Source organism: Sus scrofa, chromosome 6 (assembly GCF_000003025.6).
Source record: "Sus scrofa isolate TJ Tabasco breed Duroc chromosome 6, Sscrofa11.1, whole genome shotgun sequence".
Classification (NCBI taxonomy): domain Eukaryota; kingdom Metazoa; phylum Chordata; class Mammalia; order Artiodactyla; family Suidae; genus Sus; species Sus scrofa.
Genome location: NC_010448.4, coordinates 56,187,422 through 56,213,084, shown reverse-complemented (window position 1 = coordinate 56,213,084; position 25,663 = coordinate 56,187,422). Strand labels below are relative to the sequence as shown.

The 25,663-nt window shown below is 50.3% G+C and overlaps 1 protein-coding gene across 1 annotated transcript; it reads left to right on the top strand.

Moving 5' to 3' along the window:
• On the top strand, window positions 1,430-24,723 carry CACNG7 (calcium voltage-gated channel auxiliary subunit gamma 7). Its single transcript, XM_003127406.5, has 6 exons — window positions 1,430-1,510; window positions 4,434-4,658; window positions 5,370-5,456; window positions 5,856-5,996; window positions 22,699-22,844; window positions 23,295-24,723. The coding sequence occupies exons 2-6, from the start codon at window positions 4,463-4,465 to the stop codon at window positions 23,550-23,552; spliced, it is 828 nt and encodes a 275-aa protein (XP_003127454.3). The 5' UTR covers window positions 1,430-1,510; window positions 4,434-4,462; the 3' UTR covers window positions 23,553-24,723.

The window sequence follows — 25,663 nt, the reverse complement described above, 5'->3', positions numbered from 1 at the left end:
CCCAGGAGACAGGGGAGTCCTAAGAGGGAGGATGAAAGGCAAACCTGCAATTGAGAGACCCCGCAACAGAGAAAGCAAAACAATTGGAACCCATGAACTTAAGACTCAGCCACTGAGGCAGAAGACAGACCAACGGCCCTCTGGGCCCCTTTGCCTTGACCCACTTGGGCTTGAGGGGAGTGGAGAGGACAGCTCAGACAGACTACACTTCCCAGCAGACAGCGCGGCGGACCCTTCCCCCAAGTGCGGGGCCCCGCCGCCAGGACTGATGGGAAGTGTAGTCCCTGGACAGGGACAGGCCAGTGGAATGGTGTGCCTCTGTCTGTATTTGGAGGGGACTGAGCCCCAAAGCTTCACAGGCTCCCTCGGGGAGCCCCAGCGTCTCCTCGTCCCAGCAGGTTATTGGGTTTCCAGGACTCAGTCCACTTGGGTGCTGGGGCTCCCCCTGCCCCTCCAGCACCACCGCGGTACTCCCATCCGGTGTCCAAGGCCCCCAGTCCCCTTTCCGACCCTCGGCGGGCGGCCTGCCCCTTTAAGAGTGGCCCCGCTGACATCACGGCGGGGGGCGGGGGTGCTGGCCCGGCTCCCGGCTCCGCGGCGGCTGCAGGACCCGGCTCCGCTCTGCGCCCGCCTGCTGCTCAGGGGACCCCGGCCCGGGACGCCCCCTCCCGCCTCCTCCAGCCGCCCAGACCCCAGGCTCCGCCCCACACCTGGCCAGAGCCCCAGTCTTCATCAGGGGACCCCCAGGATTGCCCCTGCTGTTTCTCCAGCTCAGGGTCTCTCCCTCTCGCTCTTGCTCTTGCTCTATCTCTATCTCTATTTCTATCTCGCTCTCCCCCTTCCTCCCTACCTCAAGGTCTCTGGGTCTCAGCATCTCTCAGCCCAAGGCCTCTGATGGTCTGCCTGTCTCCCTGTGTCTCTGTGACCTCTCCACGTCCAGGACCCCAGCATCTCTGAGCCTGGACGAGGGGGGTCCAAGACCTGATCCCTGCCTCTCCTTTTCTCTCTGCTTCTTTTAGGCCCTCTCTGTGTCTCCTTCAGTCTCCAGACCTGCGACTCTCAGGATTTCACAGCCTCGCGATCGCGCTGTGTGACTCTGGGTTATCTACTCTGTCTCCCTGCCTCTCCGTGTGCCCCTGCCCCTCGCGAGCTCGCTCTGCTTCTGTTTCTATTCTCTCTCCCTCCCTGCCTCCCCCATTCTCAAGGCCCGTCTCCCTCCCTCCTGCATCCTTTCCTCCCTCCCTTCCCCGCCCCTCCCCTCCTCCGCAGCAGCCAATGAGCGGCCGCGGGTCCCAGCTCCCGGCGACGTCCGCCGAGTGAGGCCGCGGGCGCGGGGGGTGGGGGGTGGGAGGCCGGGAGGGGGCCGGGACGCCGGGCTCCGGGGCGGGGGCGGGGGGCGCGGGCACCGGCGACCCCGGTGGCGGCGGCGGCGGCGGCCGGGGGAAGCCGCGGGGCCGGTCATGCGGCTGCGGGGCCCGCGGCCCGGAGCGTCCGCCCAGCCCTGAGCGAGGTGAGCTCGAGGGGAGGGTCCTGGAAGAAGGCAGTGGCGGGGGCGGGGGGGGGTGCTCCCCTTGAGGCGGCTGGGAGCTGGGGAATCGGGGCTAAAAGGAGTCGGGGTGGCTCGGGGGTTGGGGGGATGTTGGCGGTCCCGAGTTCGGGAGGCAATGGAGGATGGAGGGATGTTTGGGCCTAAGGGATCGGGAGGACGGGGTCCGAGGGTCCCAGCGTGGGGCAAGTGTACTCTTGAGGTCCGAGTCTTAGAGATCGTTGAGTACGGAGGAAGGTGAGGCCAGGTCCTTGAGAGAGGCGGTCCTGGCTGAGTGGGGAGGGCCCGGGCCCAGTAAGGGCAGGAGGTCGGTCTGAGAAGGGGTACCCAGAAAGGGGGAGTACGTATCCCAAGAGATTGAAAGGAGGTGGAGTTTGGACTTGGGGCTTGGAGAATAGGACCCTGGGGACCCAAAAGCCTATATCCAGAAGAGGCCAGGATAAAGACGGATAGGAAGGAGGCTCCGGGCCTGGGAGGTGGGGGTCCCAAAGGAGGAAGGGCTGGAGGCTGGAGGAGAATGAGAAGATCTGGGCGGGCCATTTAGAGGGAGGAGGAATCTAGCAAGGCAAGAGGGGAGCGCCACAGCCAAAGTGAGAAGGGTGACAGTGGGCAAGGTCCCAGGTGCTGGGAGCCAGTGGGGGGCGCCGAGGTCAGCTACCTCGGACTAGGGCAGACAGAGTGACAGGGGTTTTGATGCTGAGATGAGTGGACTGGAAGAGGAGCAGGCAGCTGCCGGTCAAGCCCTGGAGCCATGGGATGGGGGATGGGAGGAAAAACTGGTGGGAGCTCTGCCAGGCCCCAGTCCCTGAATCCTCCAGGAGGCTGGAGGTGGGGCCGGTGGGGTGGGAGCACTGGATGCTAGGATGGAGTGGAAGCAGGTTAGATTACCTCAAACTCCCAGGTTCTTATTGGGGGCAGTGTCAAGTTTCAAGGCTACAAGAATTCTGGTTAAGGAGAGTGGGGTCCCAAGCCTCGGCTGCATTGTGGGGGGAGTTGATTAGAGGTCTTAACCTTCATGGTTAAAAAAGTGATGGAGGAGTTCCCTGGTGGCTCAGTGGGTTAGGGATCTGGTCTTGTCACTGCTGTGGCTCTGGTTTGATCCCTGGCTTGGGAACTTATGCATGCCGTGGGTGCAGCCAAAAAAAAAAAAAAAAAAAAAAAAAAAAAAAAAAAAACCACACACACACACACAAAAACATGGTATTCCAGTATGTTGAGGTCTCTACTTGAGATAGGTTGGGGATCCCAAGTTGAGTCCCCCAAATCATGGGACTGTGTGATTTAGAGGTTCCCTGTGAAGGGTCAGTGTGGTGGGTAAGGGGTTAGGAACTCCCTAGTTGGAATCTCCAGATCCCCGATTGGCATTTGGGAGACCCACAGCTATGACCTGGGGATCTCTTGCTTTGAGGGTCCCGTGTTAAGGGAATTCAGGTTCCATGTTGGATGCTGAAGAAGGCCTGTAATCAGAGGTCCTAGCTTGGGAAGTTGGAATCCAGACCTTCTGGCAGGAAATTTGGTGGTTTTGTAATGGGAATGGGAGGAGTGGGTTTCCTGGGCTTCTTGATTTGGGTTTTAGAGTTCAGAGCACTGATTCCTAGTTTGAGGGAGGGTCACTGTTGGACTGGAGTGGTCTGCTTAGCATGCTGAGTTGGCAAAGGGGGATTCCTATAGCCTGGTTTTGACATTCTGGAGTTTCTAGCCCAAATCCTGGCTCCAGGTCTCTGGACCTCCCATATTCTGGGATCTGGTGGCCTTGGGTGGAATTCCAACATCCCAGTTCAGGGGCCTGGAGGAATTTGGGATGGAGGAGGGATTAAGGCTCTGGAATTTTGGATCTGGGTCATGATGTACAGTCTCAGATTGGGATACCAAATTGAGGTCAAGCCAGCAAATCAGAGTTAGAAGGTCATGGGTCAAGGGCTTGGTGTTAGAATTGGGTGTTAGAATTGGGTGTCAAGGGTCAATATAAGAGTCCAAAGGTTAAATTTAGATGAAAGGCCTGAAGTCAGGGCCTGAGGCCAGGCTATGTGGTTAGTGACCCACCTGGGGGATTTCTGGTTGCTATTCAGAGACAGAGTCCAAAGGATAGGGGTCAGGGTGCCAGGTCTGGGCAAGGGGTCAGAATTGGTGGCCTAGGTTAGGGTTTCTAGACCAGTTACCTTGCCACTTAGTTAAGTTACCACTTAGTGTTCAAGATCCAATATTCAGGGTCTAGGGACCTAGGACCTGGCTCAGAGTTGAGGTGATGAGTTCTTGTTGGGGTCTGGTATTCAAGGTTGTGGGCTTGGTTAGGGCACTGAGTCAGGACTGGGGGTGGGGTGGGGTGGGCGTGCTTGTCCTAGGGTTGAGGTGCGTGATCAGGGTAATAGTTTCTGAGTCATGGGTCCAGGCTCAAGGTTAGGAATTCTGGTGATGTCTGGTGTCTAGATTTAAGGTCTCAGGTCAGGGCATGCAATTAAGGTTGGGGGGTCTGGTTTTGAGGTTGAGTTGAGAATACGGGAATTGAGTTTCTAGTCAGAGGCATGATATTTGGGACCTAGGCGCAGACACAGGGTTGGAATCCAGGGTCAATCTGTGGATCTGGGTTGAAGGTTATCATGGGAAATCTTATCCTGGGGTTGAGGGTCTGGTGACCTCTCAGATCAGGATCCAGAGCCAGAATGGAAGTATCAGGTTTGGGAAGGCCAGTCCTGGAGTTGAGGTTTAACAGTTGGTATTGCAGGTTCGAATCACGGACGAGGTCATGGGTCAGGACCCAGAGGTCGATTCGAGAGGCTTCAGTTTGGGGGTGTTTCTGGCCCAGGTCCAGTGTCCCACAAGGCTTCGTGGGGTTTGGGGGACTCTAGTGGTCCCATCAGGGCTCTCCACCGGGCTTCGTGTCCCTCAGGCCCCCCAGGGCGCCCCCCGCCGCTGAGGATGAGTCACTGCAGTAGCCGCGCCCTGACCCTGCTGAGCAGCGTGTTTGGTGCGTGTGGCCTGCTGCTGGTGGGCATCGCCGTCAGCACGGACTACTGGCTGTACATGGAAGAGGGAACCGTGTTGCCACAGAACCAGACTACGGAGGTCAAGATGGCACTGCACGCCGGCCTATGGCGAGTCTGCTTCTTCGCAGGTAGGCGCCTCCCCTGCCCTCCAGGCAACTCTCCCACCTTGCCTGGGACCCGAGAGTCCTTATCCATCGTCCCATCCCTTGGGTGCCAGAAATCCAGAAACAGATCCCGTTTTTCTTCTAGAGAGTCAAATTTCTATCTGGAGAGTCAATTCTAGCCCTTTATTCCCCAGATCTAAGAACCCCAATGCAGTGCTCACACAATCTCCAGGTGCCTAATCCCCAGTAAGGCCCCCGGAGTCTCCTGATCCCTTAAAAGCTGTAGTCTAGGTTCAGAACTTGTCTCCTGGACAGTTCCAGTGTTGAATGAGCAGGACTAAATAATACTAATAGTAATAATAACAACAATAATCCATGCCTCCCAGCTACCATAAAGACCGCTCCTTCTAGGAATCGTGTCCCACCTCACCTCCCAGACCTTGACCTCCTGAGGGATTCAAGAGTTCGGGCCCACAGCCCCTCCTCACTTGGGATTCAGGCTTCCAGCCCTATCCTCCTCCATCCAAGGGCCTCTAGGGCAGCTTGCAGTAGGAGCTTCCAGACTCCTGCCCATCCGCTTCCGCAACCCCCTAAGAGCAGGACAGAGCAGGACCCTTGGATTAAGCCTCACAGTCCCATCCTGGGGTCTCTCTACTGTGCGTCCTGCCCCTGACTGCCTCTCCAGAGCTTAGGGGCCTCTCACCCAGCCCTGCCGTCTTATCTGCCCCTCCCCAGGCCGAGAAAAGGGTCGCTGCGTGGCCTCAGAATATTTCCTTGAACCGGAGATCAACTTGGTGACGGAAAACACGGAGAATATTCTGAGTGAGGGGGAGCGGGGGTGGGAGGGTTAGGCCACAAGGGGGCAGGATGACAGAGCGGGTCCTGGGAGAAAGGGCAGGACCAGAGAAGGGGTGGGATGCAGGGGCAACAGGAGCGGAGGCTTGGAAGCTTGGAAGCGGGCGGAGTGGTTGGGTAAGGAGGAGGGGCCAGGTGAAGGGGCGGAGTCTGGGAGGTGGGTGGAGCCAATAGGAATGGAGTCGGGCCAAACCAAAGGAGCCTGGGTGAAGGGGTGGAGCCAAGAGTGGAAGTTTCAGAAAGGGGCGGAGCCACATAAAAGGCGGGAGGCGGTGGCCGCGGAGAGGTCACAAGAGTGGACAAAGCGAAGGTGTGCTCCCTGGAGAGCCCCCCTCACTCCCGTCTTTCCGCTTACCCCTCCCCCAGAGACAGTGCGCACAGCCACCCCCTTCCCCATGGTCAGCCTCTTCCTCGTGTTCACCGCCTTCGTCATCAGCAACATCGGCCACATCCGCCCACAGAGGACCATTCTGGCCTTCGTTTCTGGCATCTTCTTCATCCTATCGGGTAAGCCCAAGGAAAGGATTTACAGACTGCGGGACTGTTTTAGTTTCCAGGAACCTCTGACTCCCCTTTCCCATAAGAAAGCTCCTTCCTCGCTGTGTGATCCTGGAGGAGTTGCAGAACCTCTCTGAGTCCCACGTTCCTTCTCGTGAACTAGAGATAGCAGCCAAATCGCAGCGAAGGCTTATTGGTGCTAATTAGGTGCCCGGCTCTGCTCTCATACTCACCACACCCTGTGAGGTAAACGCTATTAATAGCCCCATTTTACAGCTATGGAAACAAAGGCTCTGAGACATGAAGTCATTTTCTCAGGGGCCATACAACCAGTGAGAGGCAGAGATGGGGCTCAAACTCACACATTTCGCCTCCAGAGGCTGTATTTTTAACCACTCCTGATATTTTAGCAATTAACAGATTACAGGGCTCTTTATGTTCTGTGCCACATCGTACGTGAACATGTTTCAAATGGAAAAGTCAAAAGAATCCTGTAGCGGAGTTCCCGTCATGGCTCAGTGGATAACGAATCTGACTAGGAACCATAAGGTTGTGGGTTCGATCCCTGGCCTCGCTCAGTGGGTTAAGGATCCGACGTTGCCATGAGCTGTGGTGTACGTCGAAGATGCAGCTCAGATCCCACATTGCTGTGGCTCTGGTGTAGGCCGGTGGCTACAACTCCGATTAAACCCCTAGCCTGGGAACCTCCATATGACCCAGGAATGGCCCTAGGGGAAAAAAAAAAAAAAAACCCAAAACCCTGTAGCCACCACTTAGAGTCAACCATGACCATGTTACCATATTTGTTTTACACTGTACCTGTCTACCCACCCACCAGTCTATCTTATCATCATTTTAAAAGGCATTTCGAAGTGAGTTGCAGGCATCAGTACACTGCATCCTGAAATCTTCAGCATGCCTGTCATTCGCTGTGATTGAATGTTTGTGGATAGTTCTTTGTCCTTTTGAGACACAAGGCTCTTTGGCACGAGTGAACTCATAACCTCGTAGCATCTCTGCCTCGGGGTTATCCTGAGCACTCCTTTGCTAAAATGGGAATCTCTTGGGTAGGGAGTTGCCCAAGATACCAGCGTAGGCTGGTGCCCCCGGGGACACGAGCGTCCTGAGCTCTGGAATAGAGTTTCTTTCTGATGTGTTACCCTCCTCCAAATTTCCCAGCTCCGTCCTGTCCGATTGGGTCTAATTCAGCTCAGGTCAGCCCAGCTCATCTCAGCTCTGACAAGCTTAACTCCATCCGTCTGGCCCAACTCAACTACCCGCAATCTATCCTGACTCAATTCTTCAGGTCAATGCGAATTAATTCAACATGATTTGATTAAGCTCCATTCGGTTCCTTTTAGTGCAGTTGAAATTCTATGAGCAAACCTCTCTGCATGTCTCACTTCCATTCCTCCCCTGGGGCCCCCACTGGGCTACCTCTTTGGAGTCGGCTCTGCAGAGAGTTGAACTTGAACATTCCCCTCCCCCAGGCTCCTCCCCGCTCCGCTCCTCACCCGGCTTTCTCTAGGCTAAACCTCCTCTGTGCCTCCAACCTAACCTGACAAGGCCTTTTCCCAGGGAAACCAGGGTGCAACCTCCGTGCAGACTTGAATCATGGCATGTGGAGCCAGACACCGAGCTAAAATAAGCCACATAGAATAGCACCATCCCAGAGTGTCAGATGGAAAAATAGTGGCCTAGAGAGACAGAAAGTGGGGCAAGGGTAGGGAGCATGGGCACTTTTATTCAACCCACCCCTAACATTAGAAGGAAAATTGCACTGTTCATGGTGCACAGAAGTGGGAACAGAGAGACGACGTAGCTGGTAAATGGCAGCGCTGGCACTGGAATCGGATGGGATGCTACTGGGATGAGGGTGCTCTCCTCCCCAAAGCCATGTTTATACCAGTCAGGGTGCCAGGACCTGACTTCCCAAGGTCATGCTAACGGTCAGGTCTGAAAGAGTCAGGCCTCTGATGATGTAGCAATAGAGCAATTGGGAGGGGGTTGAACCCCATATCTCGAACTTCCTTTCGTGGACTGTGACCTATGCACCCCACCTGACATATCCACTTGGGTGCTTTCAAAGGGGAGAGTGACTGTGAACCAAGAAAGACCTGGGTTAACATCCTACCCTTACTGTATGAACCACAGCCTACCTTTGTGGAGCTGGTGAGAGGACCAGTCTCCGGCGGGAGTCAGCAACCTGTTTTTGCTTAGGGCCAGATTGTAAATGTTTCAGGCTTTGTCACCCTGGGGTTGGAGTGCCAAAGCAGCCAGAGGCAGAGCGGTGGGCCTGGCTGCATTCCTACAATCCCATGTATGGACCCCGAAATTTGAATTCAGTGTAACTTTCATGGGTCGTGAAATCTTCTTCTGTTGTTTTGTTTGTTTGTTTGTTTTTTCCCTCCCACCCTTTAAAAAATGTAAAAAGCTCACTTAGCTCACCAACCATACAAAAACAGGCAGTGGGACAAATAGTAGCCTTCTGATCCCGGGTGTAGATCATGGATGCGAAGAGCCAACCCATTGCCTAGTCTATAGCAGTAAGGGCTTAATATGTAGGAGTTTTAAATAAACAAATAAATACAGATCATGTACATACATGCAGACAGACAGACAGACATAGTAGCAGTAACAATGCAACTGTAATAATAAATCTTTCATTGAGTGCCGGGGTTTGGAGAAGTTCTAAGTGCTCAATGTGCATGATTTCTTTTGCTTCACCCCGTAAGGCAGATGCCATTATCATTCTTGCCATTTTTCAGTGGAGGAAACAGAAGCACTCAGTAGTTAAACTGCTCTGTGTGGAAGCAGGATCCCACTCAGCCTATCACCCTGGCCCTCGGCTGTCCCACCACAATTAAAAATCCTAAAGACAAAGGAGATTAAAAGAGAAGAAAGGGGAGATCCCCTCATGGCTCAGTGGAAACGAATCTAACTCGTATCCATGAGGATGGAGGTTCGATCCCTGATCTTACTCAGTGGGTGAAGGATCCAGCGTTGCCGTGAGCTATGGTGTAGGTCACAGGCACGGCTCGGATCCTGTGTTGCTGTGGCTATGGTGTAGGCTGGTGGCTACAGCTCCATTTGACCCCTAGTGTGGGAATCTCCATATGCTGCAGGTCTGGCCCTAAAAAGCAGAAGAAGAAAAAAAGAGAGAGAGAGAGAGAGAGAGGAAAGGATGAAAATAATTCTGGTGTCTTAGATCCTAGAATGGAATGATCCTATCCAACCACCTCACGTTCCCAGGGAGGAAATCCAGACTTAGAGACAGGAGTTGCCTGAGGCCTGGTAAATGGTGGCCTTAGCATTCAGTTTTGGAGAAAGCTGAGAGGGCTGGAGGCGGGGATGGATAGGTCACACCCGGGTGTTAAACATCCCTCAGGGGCCTGTGCTGGGGATGGACTAAAGGGAAAGAGACGGGACATGTGCAGCCTGTGGAGGAGGCTGATGCCGTGGTCCAGGCTATCGCGGATAAGGCTTGAGTTGGGGCAGGGGGTGGGAAGTTAAAGGTGACTGGATGGCTTGAGAGAAAAGGATGGTGACAGAAGAATCAATGGAACCAGATGACTGACTAGATCTGGTTGGTGAGAGAAGGGGGAGGAGGCTGAGTGACATTGATTTTCTTTTTTTCCAGGTCATAAGAGGCATGCGTCTCGTGCATAGCTCCTATTAATTCCTGATCCTCAAATGTATTCTGTGCATAGGCTCAGTCACTCGTTCATTCAGTTAGGCCTCCAACCTTTAGAGAGATCCCTTCCATGCCATGCCTGTGCTGGGCCCTGGTAACATGCAGACTCGTAAATGGCAGCCCACATGCCGTCAGCCCCCAAATAGCTCCCAGCTCCATGTCCATCAGAGCTTGTCCCAGAACCCTCCCATTCCTTCAATGCTTTGACGGATTTCCATTGCATCGAGAATACGTTTCAATTCCTCATGCTGACTTACAGGGTCTTCCGAGACTTGGCCCCTGTCCAGCCCCTGACCTCATTTCCTCATTCACAAACACTCTCTCCATTGCTCCTACGTTCAGCCTCCCTAGCTTCAGTCTCTTCATTGAAAGCCATCATCCCAACCTCAGGTTTCCACTCACGAACCCTGTCTTCTTCCTGATTCTCAAAGAGCTCCACCGTTTCCTCCTGAGTTTCTTTCTCTGCCAATGGTACCCAAGGTCGCTTTGCCCCTGCTATACTAGCCACCCCAGACCCTATTTTATATTCGTTTTATAGCACTTATTGCTCTTGTCATCCTATTTGTTTTCTGTCTCCTTCCACCAGAACTTGTAAACTCCAAAAGGCAGGGACCTGCTCTTGTTTGTGTCGCCAGAGACTCGATGAGTTGCTGGTACAAAGTACACAGTGAGGTGTTTGTAGGAGGGATGCGTGATCAGGAGAACTTGGGCATCTGGGGAAAGGGAAGATGCATTCAGTGGATGCAATAGGGGTAGGGAGGCTGAGAGTGACCAGGGTTCCAAAAGCAGGTGACACCTAAACTGATGATGCTGAAATGGCAAAGGGAGACTTTTTCAAGTGAAAGAAAGAAAAGTGCCTCGTGCAGAGATGAGTATCCCCAGCGTGTGTTAAGAGCCTAGAAAGCAACTAAGGTGGACCGTCCGCCTTTGTGGCTCTCCATGGTCCTGAAACTCTTTGTTCTAAAGCCAAGCTGTTGCTATTCATCTTGGCATGTAGGTGATTCTTGCCCACTGCACTCTAAGAATTCTGAAGCAGATGTGGTGGAGGGAGGGAGGAAGAAGCCTGGATGACAGAGAAAGAAAGGGGGGAGGGAGAGGGGGAAATAGGGAAGGAGAAAAAAGAGAAATGAAGGTTATTTTTTGAGAACCAGAGCCACTGTAAAGTGGCCAGGAAGGAGAAAGAAAGACAAGAATAACTTACCTTTTGAGATCATTTTTAGATACCTTTCAATTACTAAAAACAAAAAGAGAGAAAACAACAACAACAGCGAAAACACTTTTTTCCTCTTCGGAAATGCTTGTTTCCTTCTCATCCACCCTGATCCCGACTCTCTGGAGAATGTGTATTACTTAGAACAGCAATGTGAAACATAGGACTTAAGGTGAAGCAAGAATCAGATTATAAAGAGTCTGGCATGGAGTTCCGGTCACAGCTCAGCTGTAAAAAACCCAACTAATACCCATGAGGACGTGGGTTTGATCCCTGGCCTCACTCAGTGGGTTAAAAATCTGGCATTGGTTGCCGTGAGCTGTGGCGTAGGTTGCAGACTCGGCTCAGATCTGGTGTTGCTGTGGCTGTGGTGTAGGCTGGCAGCTGTAGCTCTGATTTGAAACGCTAGCCTGGAAACTTCCATATGCAGCAGGTGCATCCTTAAAAAGACCAAAAAAAAAAAAAAAAAAAAAAAAAACCTGGACTATCCAACTGAGGAATGAATACTTTCTCCTGTGAATACTAGGGAGCCAACAAGGGTTTTTACAAGGATAGAGGCTTGTATGGACCTTAAAAAGAACCAGTATCGAAGTTCCCATTGTGGCTCAGTGGTTAGCAAACCCAACTAATACCCATGAGGACGTGGGTTCAATCCCTGGCCTTGCTCAGTGGGTTAAGGATCCGGCATTGCCATGAGCTCTGGTGTAGGTCACAGAAAAGGCTCACATCTGGCACTGCTATGGCTGTGGAGCTACAGCTCCAATTTGACCCCTAGCCAGGGAACCTCCATATGTCATGGGTCCAGCCCTGAAAAAAAAAAATGGAAAGAAAGGAAGAACGAGTATCTAAAATAGGTTTTCCCACTATGGCTCAATCGGGGGTTAAGGATCTGGTCTTGCTGCAACTGCAGTGTAGGTCACAGCTGCAGCTCAGCTTTGATCCCTGCCCTGGGAACTTCCATATGCCATGGGTGTGGCCAAAAAATAATAAAAATAAAACAGGGAGATGTTGGGAGCTCCCTTATCGCCTGGCATTGTCACTGATCTGGCTCAGGCTTCAATCCCTGGCTCAGGAACTTCCACGTGCTGTTGGTGTGGTTAAGGAAATAAATAAATAAACAGGGAGATAGGAGTTTGAAGGCAATGGCACAGGCATAGCAATCAGACTTAGCTGGGTCAGGGACTTGGGGATGCAAAAAGGGGTTTTGATCCATGAGAAACTGAGGAAGTAAAATGGTCATGACTTGTTGATGGACCATCCTTCTTAGATGAGGGGGGTTGGGCATCGAGAGAACTCCCCAGCATTTGACTAGGGTATGCTAGTGAGTGCAGTTTCTGGCCTGCTGTAAATATTCCTTTCCTATAAACCTGCTCACCGTTCAAGACCCATCTCAGATGCTTGTCCACCATGGAACACTTCATGGGCCCCCCTCCTTGAATGCAGAAATTATGGCATACTGGAAGTCGAAAGTGATGTGGAGATGGAGGAATGGGGATTTAGAGTGGATTTAAAAAGGGAAAGCAGCAAACAAGCTTTTCAGAAGTTCCAGCTGCATGGCGAGTGTATTCATACATTCAACTAGTATTTATTATCTGCTGGATCTTGTGCCAAATGCTAGGAGTGCAAGAGGAAATAAGGCCGACTAGTTGCCAGCATCCTGGAGGAGGTGGAGGAGATGCATGATGAGAAAATTACAGATAGAAGTTCCTGTTGTGGTCAGCAGGTTAAGTACCCGACGTTGTCCCTGTGAGGATTTGGGTTTGATACCTGACCTTGCTTGGTGGGTTAAGGCTTCGGAATTGCCACAAGCTGCAGCAGAGGTCACAGATGCAGCTCTGATCTGGCATGGCTGTGGCTGTGGCATGGGCCTCAGCTGCAGCTCTGACTCGACCCCTAGCCTGAGAACGTCCATATGCTGCCAGTGTAGCTATAAATAGGAAAAAAAAATACAAATAGAAAACATAATGTTAGGTGGTGATAAATGCTACAAAAATAAATAAGGCAGATTAAGGGGAAGGAGACTGGTAGGGGTCATTTTATCTTACCCCAATCACTCAGTGGAAACTTGGGAATCTATGGAATAGTACAACAAACACTGGTACACCTTCTTCCACGCAGGCCCACATAGATACTTGGATTTTGCTAACATTTTGCCATAGTCTTTCTCTTTACATACTTTTTTTTTTTTTTTGGCTTTACAATTTGAAAGTAAGTTTCAGACATCATGTGTGTTCCTCTCTGAACATTTTAATATGCATCTCTCAAGAATAAGGAAATTTGGGGGAGTTCCCATGGTGGCTCAGTGGTAATGAATCCGACTAGAGTCCATGAGGATGCACATTTGATCCCTGGCCTCACTCAGTGGGTCGGGAATCCAGCATTGCCATGAGCTGGGGTGTAGGTCACAGCCTCGGCTCAGATCCAGCATTGCTGTGGCTGTGGCGTAGGCCAGCGTTAATAGCTCTGATTTGACGCCTAGCCTGGGAACTTGCATGTGCCCTAAGTGCGGCCCTAAAAAGACCAAAAAAGAAGAAGGACATTTTGGAGTTCCCTGGTGGCTCATCAGGTTAAGGATCTGGTATTGTCACTGCTGCAGCTCAGGTCACTGCATGGCTCAGGTGTGATCCCTGACCCAAGAACTTTGCATACCTCCCCCTCAAAAAAAAAAAAAAAAGCAGAGAAAAAAAGTAAGGACGTTTTCTACATAACAACAATTCCATTATCAAACCTAGAAATTTTGGAGTTCCCTGGTGGCTCAGAGAGTTAAGGTTTCAGCACTGTCACTGTTGTGGCTCTGGCTACCGCCATGGCGCAGGTTTGATTCCTGGCTCAGGAACTTCCACATGATTCAGGTGCAGTCAAAACAACAACAAAACCCTCAAGTGTTTCATAAATTAAAAGCCAAAATTTCTTTTAAAAAAAAAACACCTAGAAATTTTACAATAATTCCATAATATAATTCATTCCTTTTTCCAACTGTCCCAGTTGTTTCAAGAACGCCTTTTATAGCTTTTCCCTCAGAGCCAGGATTCAATCTGAGTTCATGCGTAGCATTTAGCTAATGTCTCTTTTAGTCTAGACTGGTTCTCACAACAGTTTTTTTAACAACAACACTGACTTTTAAAATATATTTCACTGTAAAATATAGAAAGGATAGTATAATTCGCCATGTCCCCTCCACTCAGTTTCAACAATTATCAACATATGGTGGATCTTTTTTTAGTCGTACTCTCACATCTCCCTTCTGCACTTCACTACATTATCTTTTTTTTTTTTTTTTTTTGGCCGCATACAGGGCATGCAGACGTTCTTGGCCCAGGGGTTGAACCCATGCCACAGCAGTGATCCAAGTCACAGCGGTGACAACGCTGGATCCTTTACCCACTGAGCCACCAGGGGAATCCTTCACTCCATTATTTTAAAACCGGTCTCAAACAGGAAATTGTTTTATCCACAACAATTCCAGTATATCTCTGGGAAATTAGCACCTTGTTCTTTGACACAGCCATGGTGCAACTAACATGCCCAAACACTTACAAATAGCTGCTTAATACAAATGAACATCTAGCCAATGTCCGGCTGCCCTGCTGCCCTCATAAATGCCTCGTTTTATTTTATTTTTTTACAATTAGTGTGTTGCAAGTAAGGATCCAGATTCCATGTGTGTACTTCGTCGACAGATCCTTGAAGCCTCTTTTAATCTCTCACGGTCCCTCTCCTACGGATCCCTTGCCATTTTTATGTTGCAGACATCTAGCCATTTGTCTTATAGAATTCACATACTCTAAGTATTTCCAGTTGCATTCCTGTGTTGTGGTTTAGTGTGTTCCTTCATCCTGTGTTCTCCTGTAAAACTAAAATCCACATTTGATTTTTTTTTTTTTTGACAAAAATGCTTCATAGGGAGGTCCTGTTGTGGCTCAGTGGTAACAAACGTAACTAGTATTCATGAAGACGCCAGTTCGATCCCTGGCCTGGCTCTTTGAGTTAAGGATCTGGTGTGGCCGTGGGATTGTGGTGTAGACCAGCAGCTACAGCTCCGAGTCGAACCTACCCTGGGAATTTCCATATGCCCTGGGTGCAGCCCTAAAAGCAAAGAAACCAAGAATTCATAGGTGGTGCGGTTATATCCTACTGCATTATATCAAGAGACATCATAATTTCTGGTCTTCTCTCTTTTGGAGATAAGATTGATGACTTGCTCAGGTGATACAGCTTGGCACATATCATTGTCCTTGTGCAAAACTGCAGGACAGAGTGTCTGGTAGAACATCCCACATCCTACATGTGGTTTGATTGTTTCTTCGTGGTATCATTTGAGTTGTTCCTCTTTCTTCGTATTTTCTGTAACCCGGAAGTTAGGTCTGGACTTGATTAGACCCCGGTGAAATGTGTTTGGCAAGGATTTCCGATGCAGCTCAGCGGGTTAAGAACTGGACATAGTCTCCATGGGGATGCAGGTTCCATCACTGGCCTCGCTCAGTGGGTTAAGGATCCAGAGTGGCCGCAAGCTGCCGTGTAGGTAGTAGATGCAACTCAGATCTGGTATGGCTCTGGCTGTGCTTTGCTACAGCTCCAGGTCAACCCCTAGCCTGGGAACTTCCATGTGCTGCCAATGCAGCACTAAAAAGAAAATAAAAAAAGTGTGTGGCAAGAAGATGCAGAGGTGGTGCCACGTTCTTTCTAGCCCACTGCTTCTGGTAGCAAATAACGTCAAATTATTCCGTGAGGAGTGGAACAAAATTTGAACACTTGGTCATCATTAGAGCTTTCTATTGAAAAGGGACATTTTCCCCTTTACCATGAATACATAAGCCAGTTGCAGTAACACTTGGGCATCTTGGGGGAAAATCCTGCTTGGGGGTGCTTACTTTCTTTACAATTTGATGTTTTGGAAAAAATTTAACCGTACAGAAAAGCTGCAAAAATAATACAAGGAACTCTCCTCTCGTATGTTCTCCACCTGGGCCAATTTTTAACCTTTTGCCACATTTGTCTCTTTCTTTCTTTCCATCTGCCTTTTTTTTTTTTTTTTTGGGGGGGTCTTTTTGCCTTTTCTTGAGCCGCTCCCACGGCATATGGAGGTTCCCAAGCTAGGGGTCCAATCGGAGCTGTAGCCACCGGCCTACACCAGAGCCACAGCAATGTGGACTCCGAGCCACGTCTGCAACCTACACCGCAGCTCACAGCAACGCCGGATCCTCAACCCACTGAGCAAGGCCAGGAATCGAACCTGCAACCTCATGGTTCCTAGTCAGATTCATTAACCACTGCACCACGACGGGAACTCCTCTTTCCATCTATTTTATGTGTATATATCTACAGATGTATGTATAGGTATATGTATATATTATGTATAACCCCTTGAACATAAATTGCAAACACTTCACCCCTAAATGCTTCAGCAAATATCTCCCAAGAAGTGCATTTTCCTTCCTCATCACAGTACAATAATCAAATTCAGGAGGTTTAACATTTGTACAGTGTTATAGCTAAGACAGAGTCCAAATTCCAATCTCACCCATCATCCCCTAACTGCCTATACTTGTATATTAAGTGTTCCGCCCGATTGGGGATCCAGGCGAGGATCCCGCTTTGTGTATTTCCTTGCCGTGTCTCTTTGGTCTCCTTTCATCGTTTATACAGTTCCTGTGCCTTTTTAAGGAACTCTTTCATGTTGACATTTTGTGAAAAGCGCAGCCCATGTTTTGTAGAAGGACCTCTGGTTTCCGCAGAGTGGAACCAGGTTACAACTTTCCAGCAGGGACACTCCACAAATGAAGAAGTGGCACGGTCACATCAGGAGACTGGGCTGTCCCTCTGCCCTATTATTGGTGATGTTAGCTTTGCTTTCACGGTTCAGATGGTACCTGCCAGGTTCCTTTATGATAAAGGAAGTGTTAAAAAATCTCTTTGGGATGCAACTGGAGGTTTTCATACTAAGTGAAGTAAGTCAGAAAGAGAAAGATAAATACCATAGGATATCACTTATATGTGGAATCTAAAATATGGCACAGGAGTTCCCATTGTGGCTCAGTGGTGACAAACCTGACTAGTCTCCATGAGGATACAGGTTCGATCCCTGGCCCCGCTCAGTGGGTTAAGGATCCAGCATTGCTGTGAGCTGTGGTATAGGTCACAGACTCGGCTGGGATCTGATGGCACTGTGGCTGTGGGGTAAACTGGCTGCTGTAGCTCCGATTTGACCCCTAGCCTGGGAACCTCCATATGACACAGGTGCAGCCTTAAAAACAACAACAGCAAAAATATGACACAGACAAACCTATCTACAAAACAGAAACAGACCCACAGACATAGAGAACAGACTTGTGGTTGCCAAGGCGAGTAGGGAGGGAATGGGATGAACAGGGAGTTTGGGGTGAGTGATGCAAACGATGACATTTCGAATGGAGAAGCAAAGTGGTCTTGCTGTCCAGCACAGGGAACTCTATCCAATCTCTTGGGATAGAACATGGTAGAAGATAACAGGAGAAAAAGAATGTGTGTATGTATATATATATGCATATATATAACTGGATCACTTTTCTGTCCAGCAGAAATGGACAGAACATTGTAAGTCAAGTATAATTTTAAAAAAAACTAAGCAATAAAAAATCTCTTTGTAATGAGTAGGTAGTTCATGGGAAGATTCTGTCTGTCTGTGATTTAATGTCCAGATGGTGCTTGCCTGGGTCCTAATATCACTACAGGGATTGCAAAGTGGTGTTTTCTGACTGTTTTTCTGTCTATATGGATGACACTGGAAAAAAGAACTTTCTCCTGTTTTCTTTATTTCTTTGGAGAATATATTAGTATGGTGGGAGTTCCCGTTGTGGCGCAGTGGTTACTGAACCCGACTAGTAACCATGAGGTTGCTTCAGGTTCGATCCCTGGCCTCGCTCAGTGGGTGAAAGATCCGGTGTTACCTGAGCTGTGGTGTGGGTCGCAGACACGCCTTGGATCCCGAGTTGCTGTGGCTCTGGGGTAGGCCAGTGGCTGCAGCTCCGATTCGACCCCTAGGCTGGGAACCTCCCTATACCATGGGAGCGGCCCAAGAAATGGCAAAAAAAAAAAAAAAAAAAAGGGACCAAAAAAAAACCCAAAAAAGAATATATTAGTATGGATTCACATTTTAAAAAATTCAGTGTTTCATATGCTGTTAGTTTTATTATTCATGTTGATGTTCAAATTGCCCCCCCCATTGCACTATCAGGAAGTCCCTTCAAACGAGTTTCTGTGTCCTCCCCCGTTTTTTTCTCTGTTTTTTAAAGGTTTGTTGAGGTCTAGTTGATTTACAAGGTTGCGATCACTTCTGCTGTACAACCTGGTGATTCAGTGACCCGTGTGCACACATCCATTCTCTTTCAGATTCTTTTCCCACGTGGATTGTCACAGAATATCGGGTAGCCGTCTCTGTGCTAGACGGCAGGTCCCCATGAGCCCATCATTCCTTACCCCTCAGTGTGCATACGCCCATCCCAAACCCCCAGTCCATCTCCATCCCCCCCAACCTTTCCCTTTTTAACCACAAGTTTTTCAAAATATGTGAATTCTTTCTGTTCTGAAAATAAGTTCCTTTGTATCCTTGTCTTATGTTGCTGCAAATGACATCATTTCATTCTTTTTTGTGTCCTTTTTTGACATGTCTCCAACATTTTTTTTTTTTTGAGTTCATCCTTATTTTGTGGTACCAGTACTCTTTTACTGGCCCCGTTTCCCGCTTCAAATGAGCTGTTTCTTCCTAGCTCCTGACTTGGTGGGGATGATGATAGAGACCAAAATCTGGGCGCTAGGTATGCTCATTGCTGCTGGGGTGTCACTGCTTCTAGGATATTTCGGGACACAGGTTGGGAAATTATATATACTTGTAAAACCAGCGTTTATACTGATGCTCCAGGAGTCTTTCCTCACTTTACCCCATTCATATTTGTACCTTCCTTCTCTCAGAAGCTCCTGCAACCATCAGTATATGTGTGCTTTCGCTCAACCCTACAATGCACAGACCTTAGGCACTGCTACCCCTACACCACTCACAACAAAAATCAACGAAATGAGGTTCAAGATTTCATCAGCCTCTTAGTCTTTAAACTTGATCACTATTCAGAGTACTTTGGCTAAAAGTTACTTAGCTTACTACTTTCCCCACCTCCTGTGGTGGTATTATTCATTTGGTATAAGTTAGCTTCATTTATCTTTGTTTATCTTGAATTTTAGTTTCTTCCCTCACCCATGTTCATTTTATTTTATTTTATTTTATTTTATTTTATTTTATTTTATTTTATTATTTCTTTTTTCTTTTCTAGGGCTGCACCCACGGCATATGGAGGTTCCCAGGCTAGGGGTCAAATCGGAGCTGTAGCCACTGGCCTACGCCAGAGCCACAGCAATGCCAGATCCGAGCTACATCTGCGACCTACACCACAGCTCACAGCAACGCCGGATCCTTAACCGACTAAGCGAGGCCAGGGATCGAACCTGAAATCTCATGGTTCCTAGTCGGATTCGTTAACCACTCAGCCACGATGGGAACTCCCTTTATTTTTTGAATATAGAAAATAGCTGCATAGTTCCAAAGGTCAAAATTAGGCAAAATATGTGCTCAGAGGAATGCCAATTCCTTCCCATCTCTTCCTTTCTGTTCTTTCCTACCTCCTGTAGGTAATCAACTTCATATTTGTTTTCCCTCCTTTAGCCCCTTTTGCAAAAAATAAGCAGTCGTATATATGAATTTTTGTACCTCTTTTTTTTTAACTTAAAAGTTAGCGTTCTCTGTAGTCCTTTGTGTATTAATTTTTAAATTAGTGATGTAGTCTGGAACTATCACTGAACTCCACATCAGTTCAGAGAGATCTTCCTCGTCCTTTTCATTGTGTTATGTGATGTTTTCTATGTTTTCTAGTTTATTAATCCTCTGTGTAAAGGCATTGAGGTCATTGTCAGTGCTTTCCAATTACAAATAATATTTCAGTGAATTAACCTGTACATAGGTGATTTCATATTGTTGAATGGGTATATCTTTAGGGTAAATCCTTAGACGTGGGATTGCTGAGCCAAAGGATAATGACGTGTGTGATTTTGCTCTACATGGCCAAACTCCCCTCCACAGCGGTTGTCCCATTTTGCATCCCCGCCAACAATACATAAGAGCAGCCATTTCCCTGGTGTCCCCAAAAGTTAAGCTTTTTAACTTTTGATGATCTGATGGATGAGACATGGTATCTTCTTACTGTTTTCATCTGTGTGTCTTTAATTTTGAGTGAAGGAGCAATGCTTTTAAACAAGGAGATCATAGGAGGCCTTTCAAAAGAGGGGACAAGGAAGAAGAGATCTAAATGCAGTGACAGAGACATGGAGACGTCCAGTATGAGGGAACAGTCAGCACAAGGACCCTGAGGCAGGAGGGAGCTTGCTGTGTTCAAGGAAGGATGGGCAAAGTCATGGGACCTGAATGGAAGGTGCAAGGAGACACTTGCGAGAGTGAGTTGGGGAGGTACCAGGCCAGGTAGGCATGGCAGTCCGGGAGTCTGGAAAGTGTTTCTGCAAACAGCCAAATAAACACGTTCAGCTTTATGACCATACCGTCTCTGCCGGCACTACCGCTAGTGCAGCCATAGGCGAAATATAAATAAATGGACGTGGCCGTGTTCCCACGAGATTTTATTTATGGACCCTGAAATGATACATGCATCTACCTTCTGAACTGAGATAGTGTAACCCGCATAACACACCGTTCACGTAGTCAGCCGTTTTAATCCAGTCACAAGGGTGTGCCACCATCCCCATCACCTCATTTTATGTTATCACCCCAGAGAGACCCCTCCCTCTCTTTCACAGCCCATCCTAATCCCCCCTCCACCCCATGCCCCGGCAACCACCCATCTACGTTCTCTCTCTATGGATTTGCCAGTTTTGGATCTTTCATATAAATGGAACCATGCAATGTGTGGTCTTTTGCGTCTAGCTGCTTTTTCTTCACACATGTTCTAGGTTCATCCACGTGGTAGTGTAAATGAGTACCTCACTCCTTTTTTTGGCTGAATACTATTCCTTTATATGGCTATACCACATTTTGTTTATCCACTCAGTTGATAGACATTTGGGTTGTTTCCATTTTTTGGCTATTATGAATAATGCTGCTGCAAACATTCAGGCACAAGTTTGTGTGTGAGCATATGTTTTCAGTTCTCTTGGGGAAATACCTAGGAGTGGAATCGCTGGGTCATATGGTAATTCTATCTTTAACACTTTGAGGGACTGCCAAATGAAATTCATAGACTTTCTTACATGCCACAAAACATTCTTCTTTTGCATTTTTTTTCAACCATTTTAGTTCCATGAAAGCCATTCTTAGGTAGTAGGCCATACAAATGCGGGAAGTGGGTTGAATGCAGCCTGGGGTTATCATTTGCTAACCTCTTTTGTAGGCACTGGAAGGCATTTAGTGTTATTCTGGGGTGTGATGAGCACACAAATGTTTATTTGTAGGGTTCTAGGGGGAGATGCTGAGAAGGACTATGTGGATTAACTTAGGACAAGGAACTTGATAGCCTCCTTAAGCTACCCTTGCATGGCTACTGTTTAAAAGCATGTTCGGAGTTCTCGTCGTGGCGCAGTGGTTAACGAGTCTGACTAGGAACCATGAGGTGGCAGGTTCGATCCCTGTCCTTGCTCAGTGGGTTAAGGATCCGGCGTTGCCATGAGCTCAGATCTCACATTGCTGTGGCTCTGGCCTAGGCCGGCAGCTGTAGCTCCGATTGGCCCCCTAGCCTGGGAACCTCCATATGCCATGGGAGCGGCCCTAGAAAAAAGCAGAAAGACAAAAAATAAAAATAAAAAATAAAAGCATGTTCTTCTTGAGGACGAGATATTTGCCTCTTCACAGTTCTCAAACCAGACCTCTCCTCTCCCTCTTCTCCGCATGCCTCTATCTCCTCAAAAAACTGCAAATGGAGACAAAAATGGTACCTTCTTGAAAGCACTGTTGTGAGGTTTGAAGGAATTATTATTGTTATTATTACTATTACTGCTGATGTTGGTGTTGCTTTTTGCATCTATTCAGCCTTTGCTCAGGCTTCAGCCTCCTCCCCCTGGAATACCACAACTCCAGTTTCTCCCCTCCAGTCTCTTCCCAGAACAAACCAGCCCCAAAAGGACCTTCTAACACTCCAGTCTGGCCCTGTCCTTACTCTGCTCCAGGCCTGCCATGGCTCCCTAGTGCCCTTGGCACCCATGCCAAGCTCCTTCCTCAGCCTGGCATTCGAGGCTCATCCTGGCTCCCTTCTCTGGCCTCGAGGCTTGTGTCTGTGGTCTGTGTTTTAGCTACATGGATGGATCAGTTCAGTGTTCCCCCAACCTTTGCCCTGCCCAGAGGGGTGCAATGGTGTACTCTAATTCTCCCCTGGGCCCCATCCTTTAGAATTTGGACAAAGTCCTGCTTCCAGGAAGCTTCCCTTAACTCCCCCCACCCCCACCCCAGGTGGGTTTGGTGCCACTACTTCCCTTACAGGATCTGTCTCCATGAACATGACTGTTGACCCGTGTCCATATGTGCCTTCTCCAGTTGCCCTGTGAGCTCCCGGATGGCAGATTTGGGTTGAGGGGAGGCGGAGGAAGAGGTTGTTGGTTTATCTCTGGGCTCCCTGCATCCCGCCAAGGCCCAGCAATGCAAGGGGCTTCCAAGGATGGGAGTTTGTCCAGGACAGAGCAGGGAGGAGAGGAGGGAGGATGGCAGCGAGATGCAGAGGGCCTGGGGCTGGGGAAAGGGTCCACGGCTAATGGACCAAGGGCACCCCTCTGCCCCCCCCCAGGCCTCTCCTTGGTGGTGGGCTTGGTTCTTTACATTTCCAGCATCAACGACGAGGTCATGAACAGGCCCAGCAGCTCTGAGCAGTATTTCCACTATCGCTACGGGTGGTCTTTTGCCTTCGCTGCGTCCTCCTTCCTGCTCAAAGAGGTGATGTCTGTGGGACCCGGACTCCGGAGTTTTGAATGGGGATGGGGTCTCGCGCGGGGCAGCGGGAGTTGGGGTGGGGGGGTGGGGCATGCTTCTGGGGCCCAGGTGGAGGAGGAGGCTGCGGGTGTAGACTCTGAATTCAAAGGAGGTGGTGGCTGAAGTCCTAACCCCTGGGTCCTGGAGGAGGAGGGTCTGGGACTCCAACTCCCCGGGGGAGTAGGGCACTGGGGGCCTGGACTCCTGGATCTGGGGGAGGGAAGCTGAGGACTCTGACTCCAGGGATCCTGGGAGAGGAGGCGGCTGGGGCCCGAATTCCTGGGTTCTGGGAAAGGAGGAAGCTGCAGGCCTGGACTCTTGGGCCCTGGGAGAGGAGGGGCTGGGGGTCTTGAGTCTTGGGGTCCGAGGGAGCCCAGGGCCAGCCGCTGGGACTCTGACCCCGCCTTGCCACAGGGAGCCGGCGTGATGTCTGTGTACTTGTTCACCAAGCGCTACGCCGAGGAGGAGATGTACCGTCCGCACCCCGCCTTCTACCGCCCGCGTCTCAGCGACTGCTCTGACTACTCAGGCCAGTTTCTGCAGCCGGAGGCGTGGCGCCGCGGCCGCAGCCCCTCCGACATCTCTAGCGACGTATCCATCCAGATGACTCAGAACTACCCACCCGCCATCAAGTACCCCGACCACCTGCACATCTCCACTTCACCCTGCTGAGGCCCCGGCCCTCCAAGAGCCCCTCTTCCTCCTCCTCCTCCTCCTCTTCTTCCTCCTCACGGGTCTTCCCGCAACGCAGCTCTAGCTCAAGCCCTCGGGACGCCTGGTTCCCCCCCAGAGGATGCTGTGCGCGCGTTAGCCCCGCCCCGTCTCCAAAACCCCCTCCTTCTTTCCAATGGCCCCTCCCCTTTTCCTGACCCTAACACGTCAGTGGTCCCTTCCACCTCCAGACGGCTCCTCCTCCTGCTAGATGACCCGCCCCTTTTCCTCAGGCCCCGCCCCTCCCAGCCAATTACAGGCTCCCAGGTTCTGCTTTGTTGGCGGAGCTGCAGAGCGCGCCCACCTCCGCGGACCCCCAACCTTCCCTCTAGCTGCAGGGGCTCCGGACTGGAGAGTAGGTTCCGGCAGCCGCTAGGAATGCCAAACATCCTCTTCTCCCCTCTGCCCCCAAATCTCTTTCCGGGCCCAGTCTCACCTCCGGACCTTCGGGTCGTCGGGTACAGTGGGGGTCGCTCCTTGCTCCTCCGTCCGCAGCTCCGGAGTGGGCTGGGGGGCTGGAGGCCGTGTGTATGGTTAATCCCCCCCCCCCACACACACACACACTTGCGAGACCCCTTCTTTCTCACCTGCTCGACTCTTCTCGGCCTTCTGAAGGTTACTTGCCTTTTCGAGGGCAGAAAATCTTGAACGGATTTTCTTGCTGGCTGTCCTTGGTTTCTTTGCCTTCCTCTTCCTCCTCTGCCTCCCTCCCCCTGCCCCACCTGCTCATCCATAGTCCCTAGATGCACCCAGCCCCACACACCACACGACAAGAATGGAGACCCTAGGGTGGAGGGAATTCCTCCACGCCGTTTCCACGCCTGTGACCGCCTCTTCCCCCTCGAGGCCCCGTCGGGGGAGGAGAGGTAGTAGCGGGGGTCGACACCCCCCCAACCTCGAAGTCTTCCATTTTCTGGCACCCCCCCCTCATTGAAGTCCCCCTTCCCATCTCAGACCCCCAACTCTGGCCTCTTCCAAGGGTCCGTCCGCCCCCTTGGACAGATTGGGGGTTCGGGTCTCCAGAAACACACCCACCCCCCCTTATTAGGGGAGGAGGGGCGAAGTAGCACAGTGTTGCACACGGAACCAGAAAGGCCCCCTGGGTGGGGGGAGGGGGGCAGGGGAGGGATGGGGGCTTTTAGTTTGCATCTTAAGTGGGAGGGGGGGAGGGGGGACCGCCGCAGTTAACCTGTCTTTACGCAGCGATTTTTAACGAGGCTGGGGGGAGGGGGGCTTCAGGGGGGAAGGGTGGGGTGGGGGGCCTGGTTCTGTTATTTACCGTGTATCATATGTAAATACCGACAGAAACTTCAATAAACTTTATTTCAAACACGTCTCCGCCTGCGGCGGGGGGGGGTGCATTGGCCTCGAGGGCGGGTTCAGATCTCGACCCCAGAGTGGGGGTGGGGGAATCTACAATGCTACAGAATAAGGTTAGATGGGTGTTCCTTAAACTGCTTCATCACCGGGCTTATCAACAGCCGCACTTTAAAATTCCGTCCCTGTAAAGCAGATGGGACAGCCAATGACACAGGTCAGGATCAAGAAAAATGAACTCTTGGTATCACTGCGAGCACGTAGAGTGCTGTTAACTAATACTCGCCTGCCTTCTACCTCTATGGCTTCATTTAATTTTTCTCCCCAAGCCTACACGTGGAGTTTGTTGGGCTCATTTTGCAGCGAGGTCTATGGAGGTGAAACGACGCACCCAGCGTCAGGCAGGTGGAACTGGGCAGAGCTGTGAACCCAGAGCTGAAACTGGGTTCATCTGGTTCCAACCCTTGAGCTTCCTTCCTTCCGCACCAGGGAGCAGTGGCTTCTTCTAACTCCTGGTCGCTCGGTTAAGAAAGAATAACTGCTAATATTGATTGCACCTGCTATGAGCCACTGGCCTCCCATCCAGGAGACAGGAAATAAACATTTCCAGCAGCTCTGTATGTAGGAATTAGCACACATGCAAACACAAACATTTCACAGGCTCAAAGTGGGCTCTCACCTACTACACTGAGGGACTGAAAGCAGCTCGGGGGAGTTCCCGTTGTGATGCAGTGGGAAGTAATCCGACTAGTATC

Excerpts from the sequence above, each read along its gene's own strand:
- CACNG7 (XM_003127406.5), top strand. The coding sequence starts at position 4,463 with ATGAGTCACTGCAGTAGCCGCGCCCTGACCCTGCTGAGCAGCGTGTTT. Across the intron at positions 4,659-5,369 it reads GCGAGTCTGCTTCTTCGCAG|GCCGAGAAAAGGGTCGCTGC; the intron begins GTAGGCGCCTCC and ends GCCCCTCCCCAG. Across the intron at positions 22,845-23,294 it reads CCTCCTTCCTGCTCAAAGAG|GGAGCCGGCGTGATGTCTGT; the intron begins GTGATGTCTGTG and ends GCCTTGCCACAG.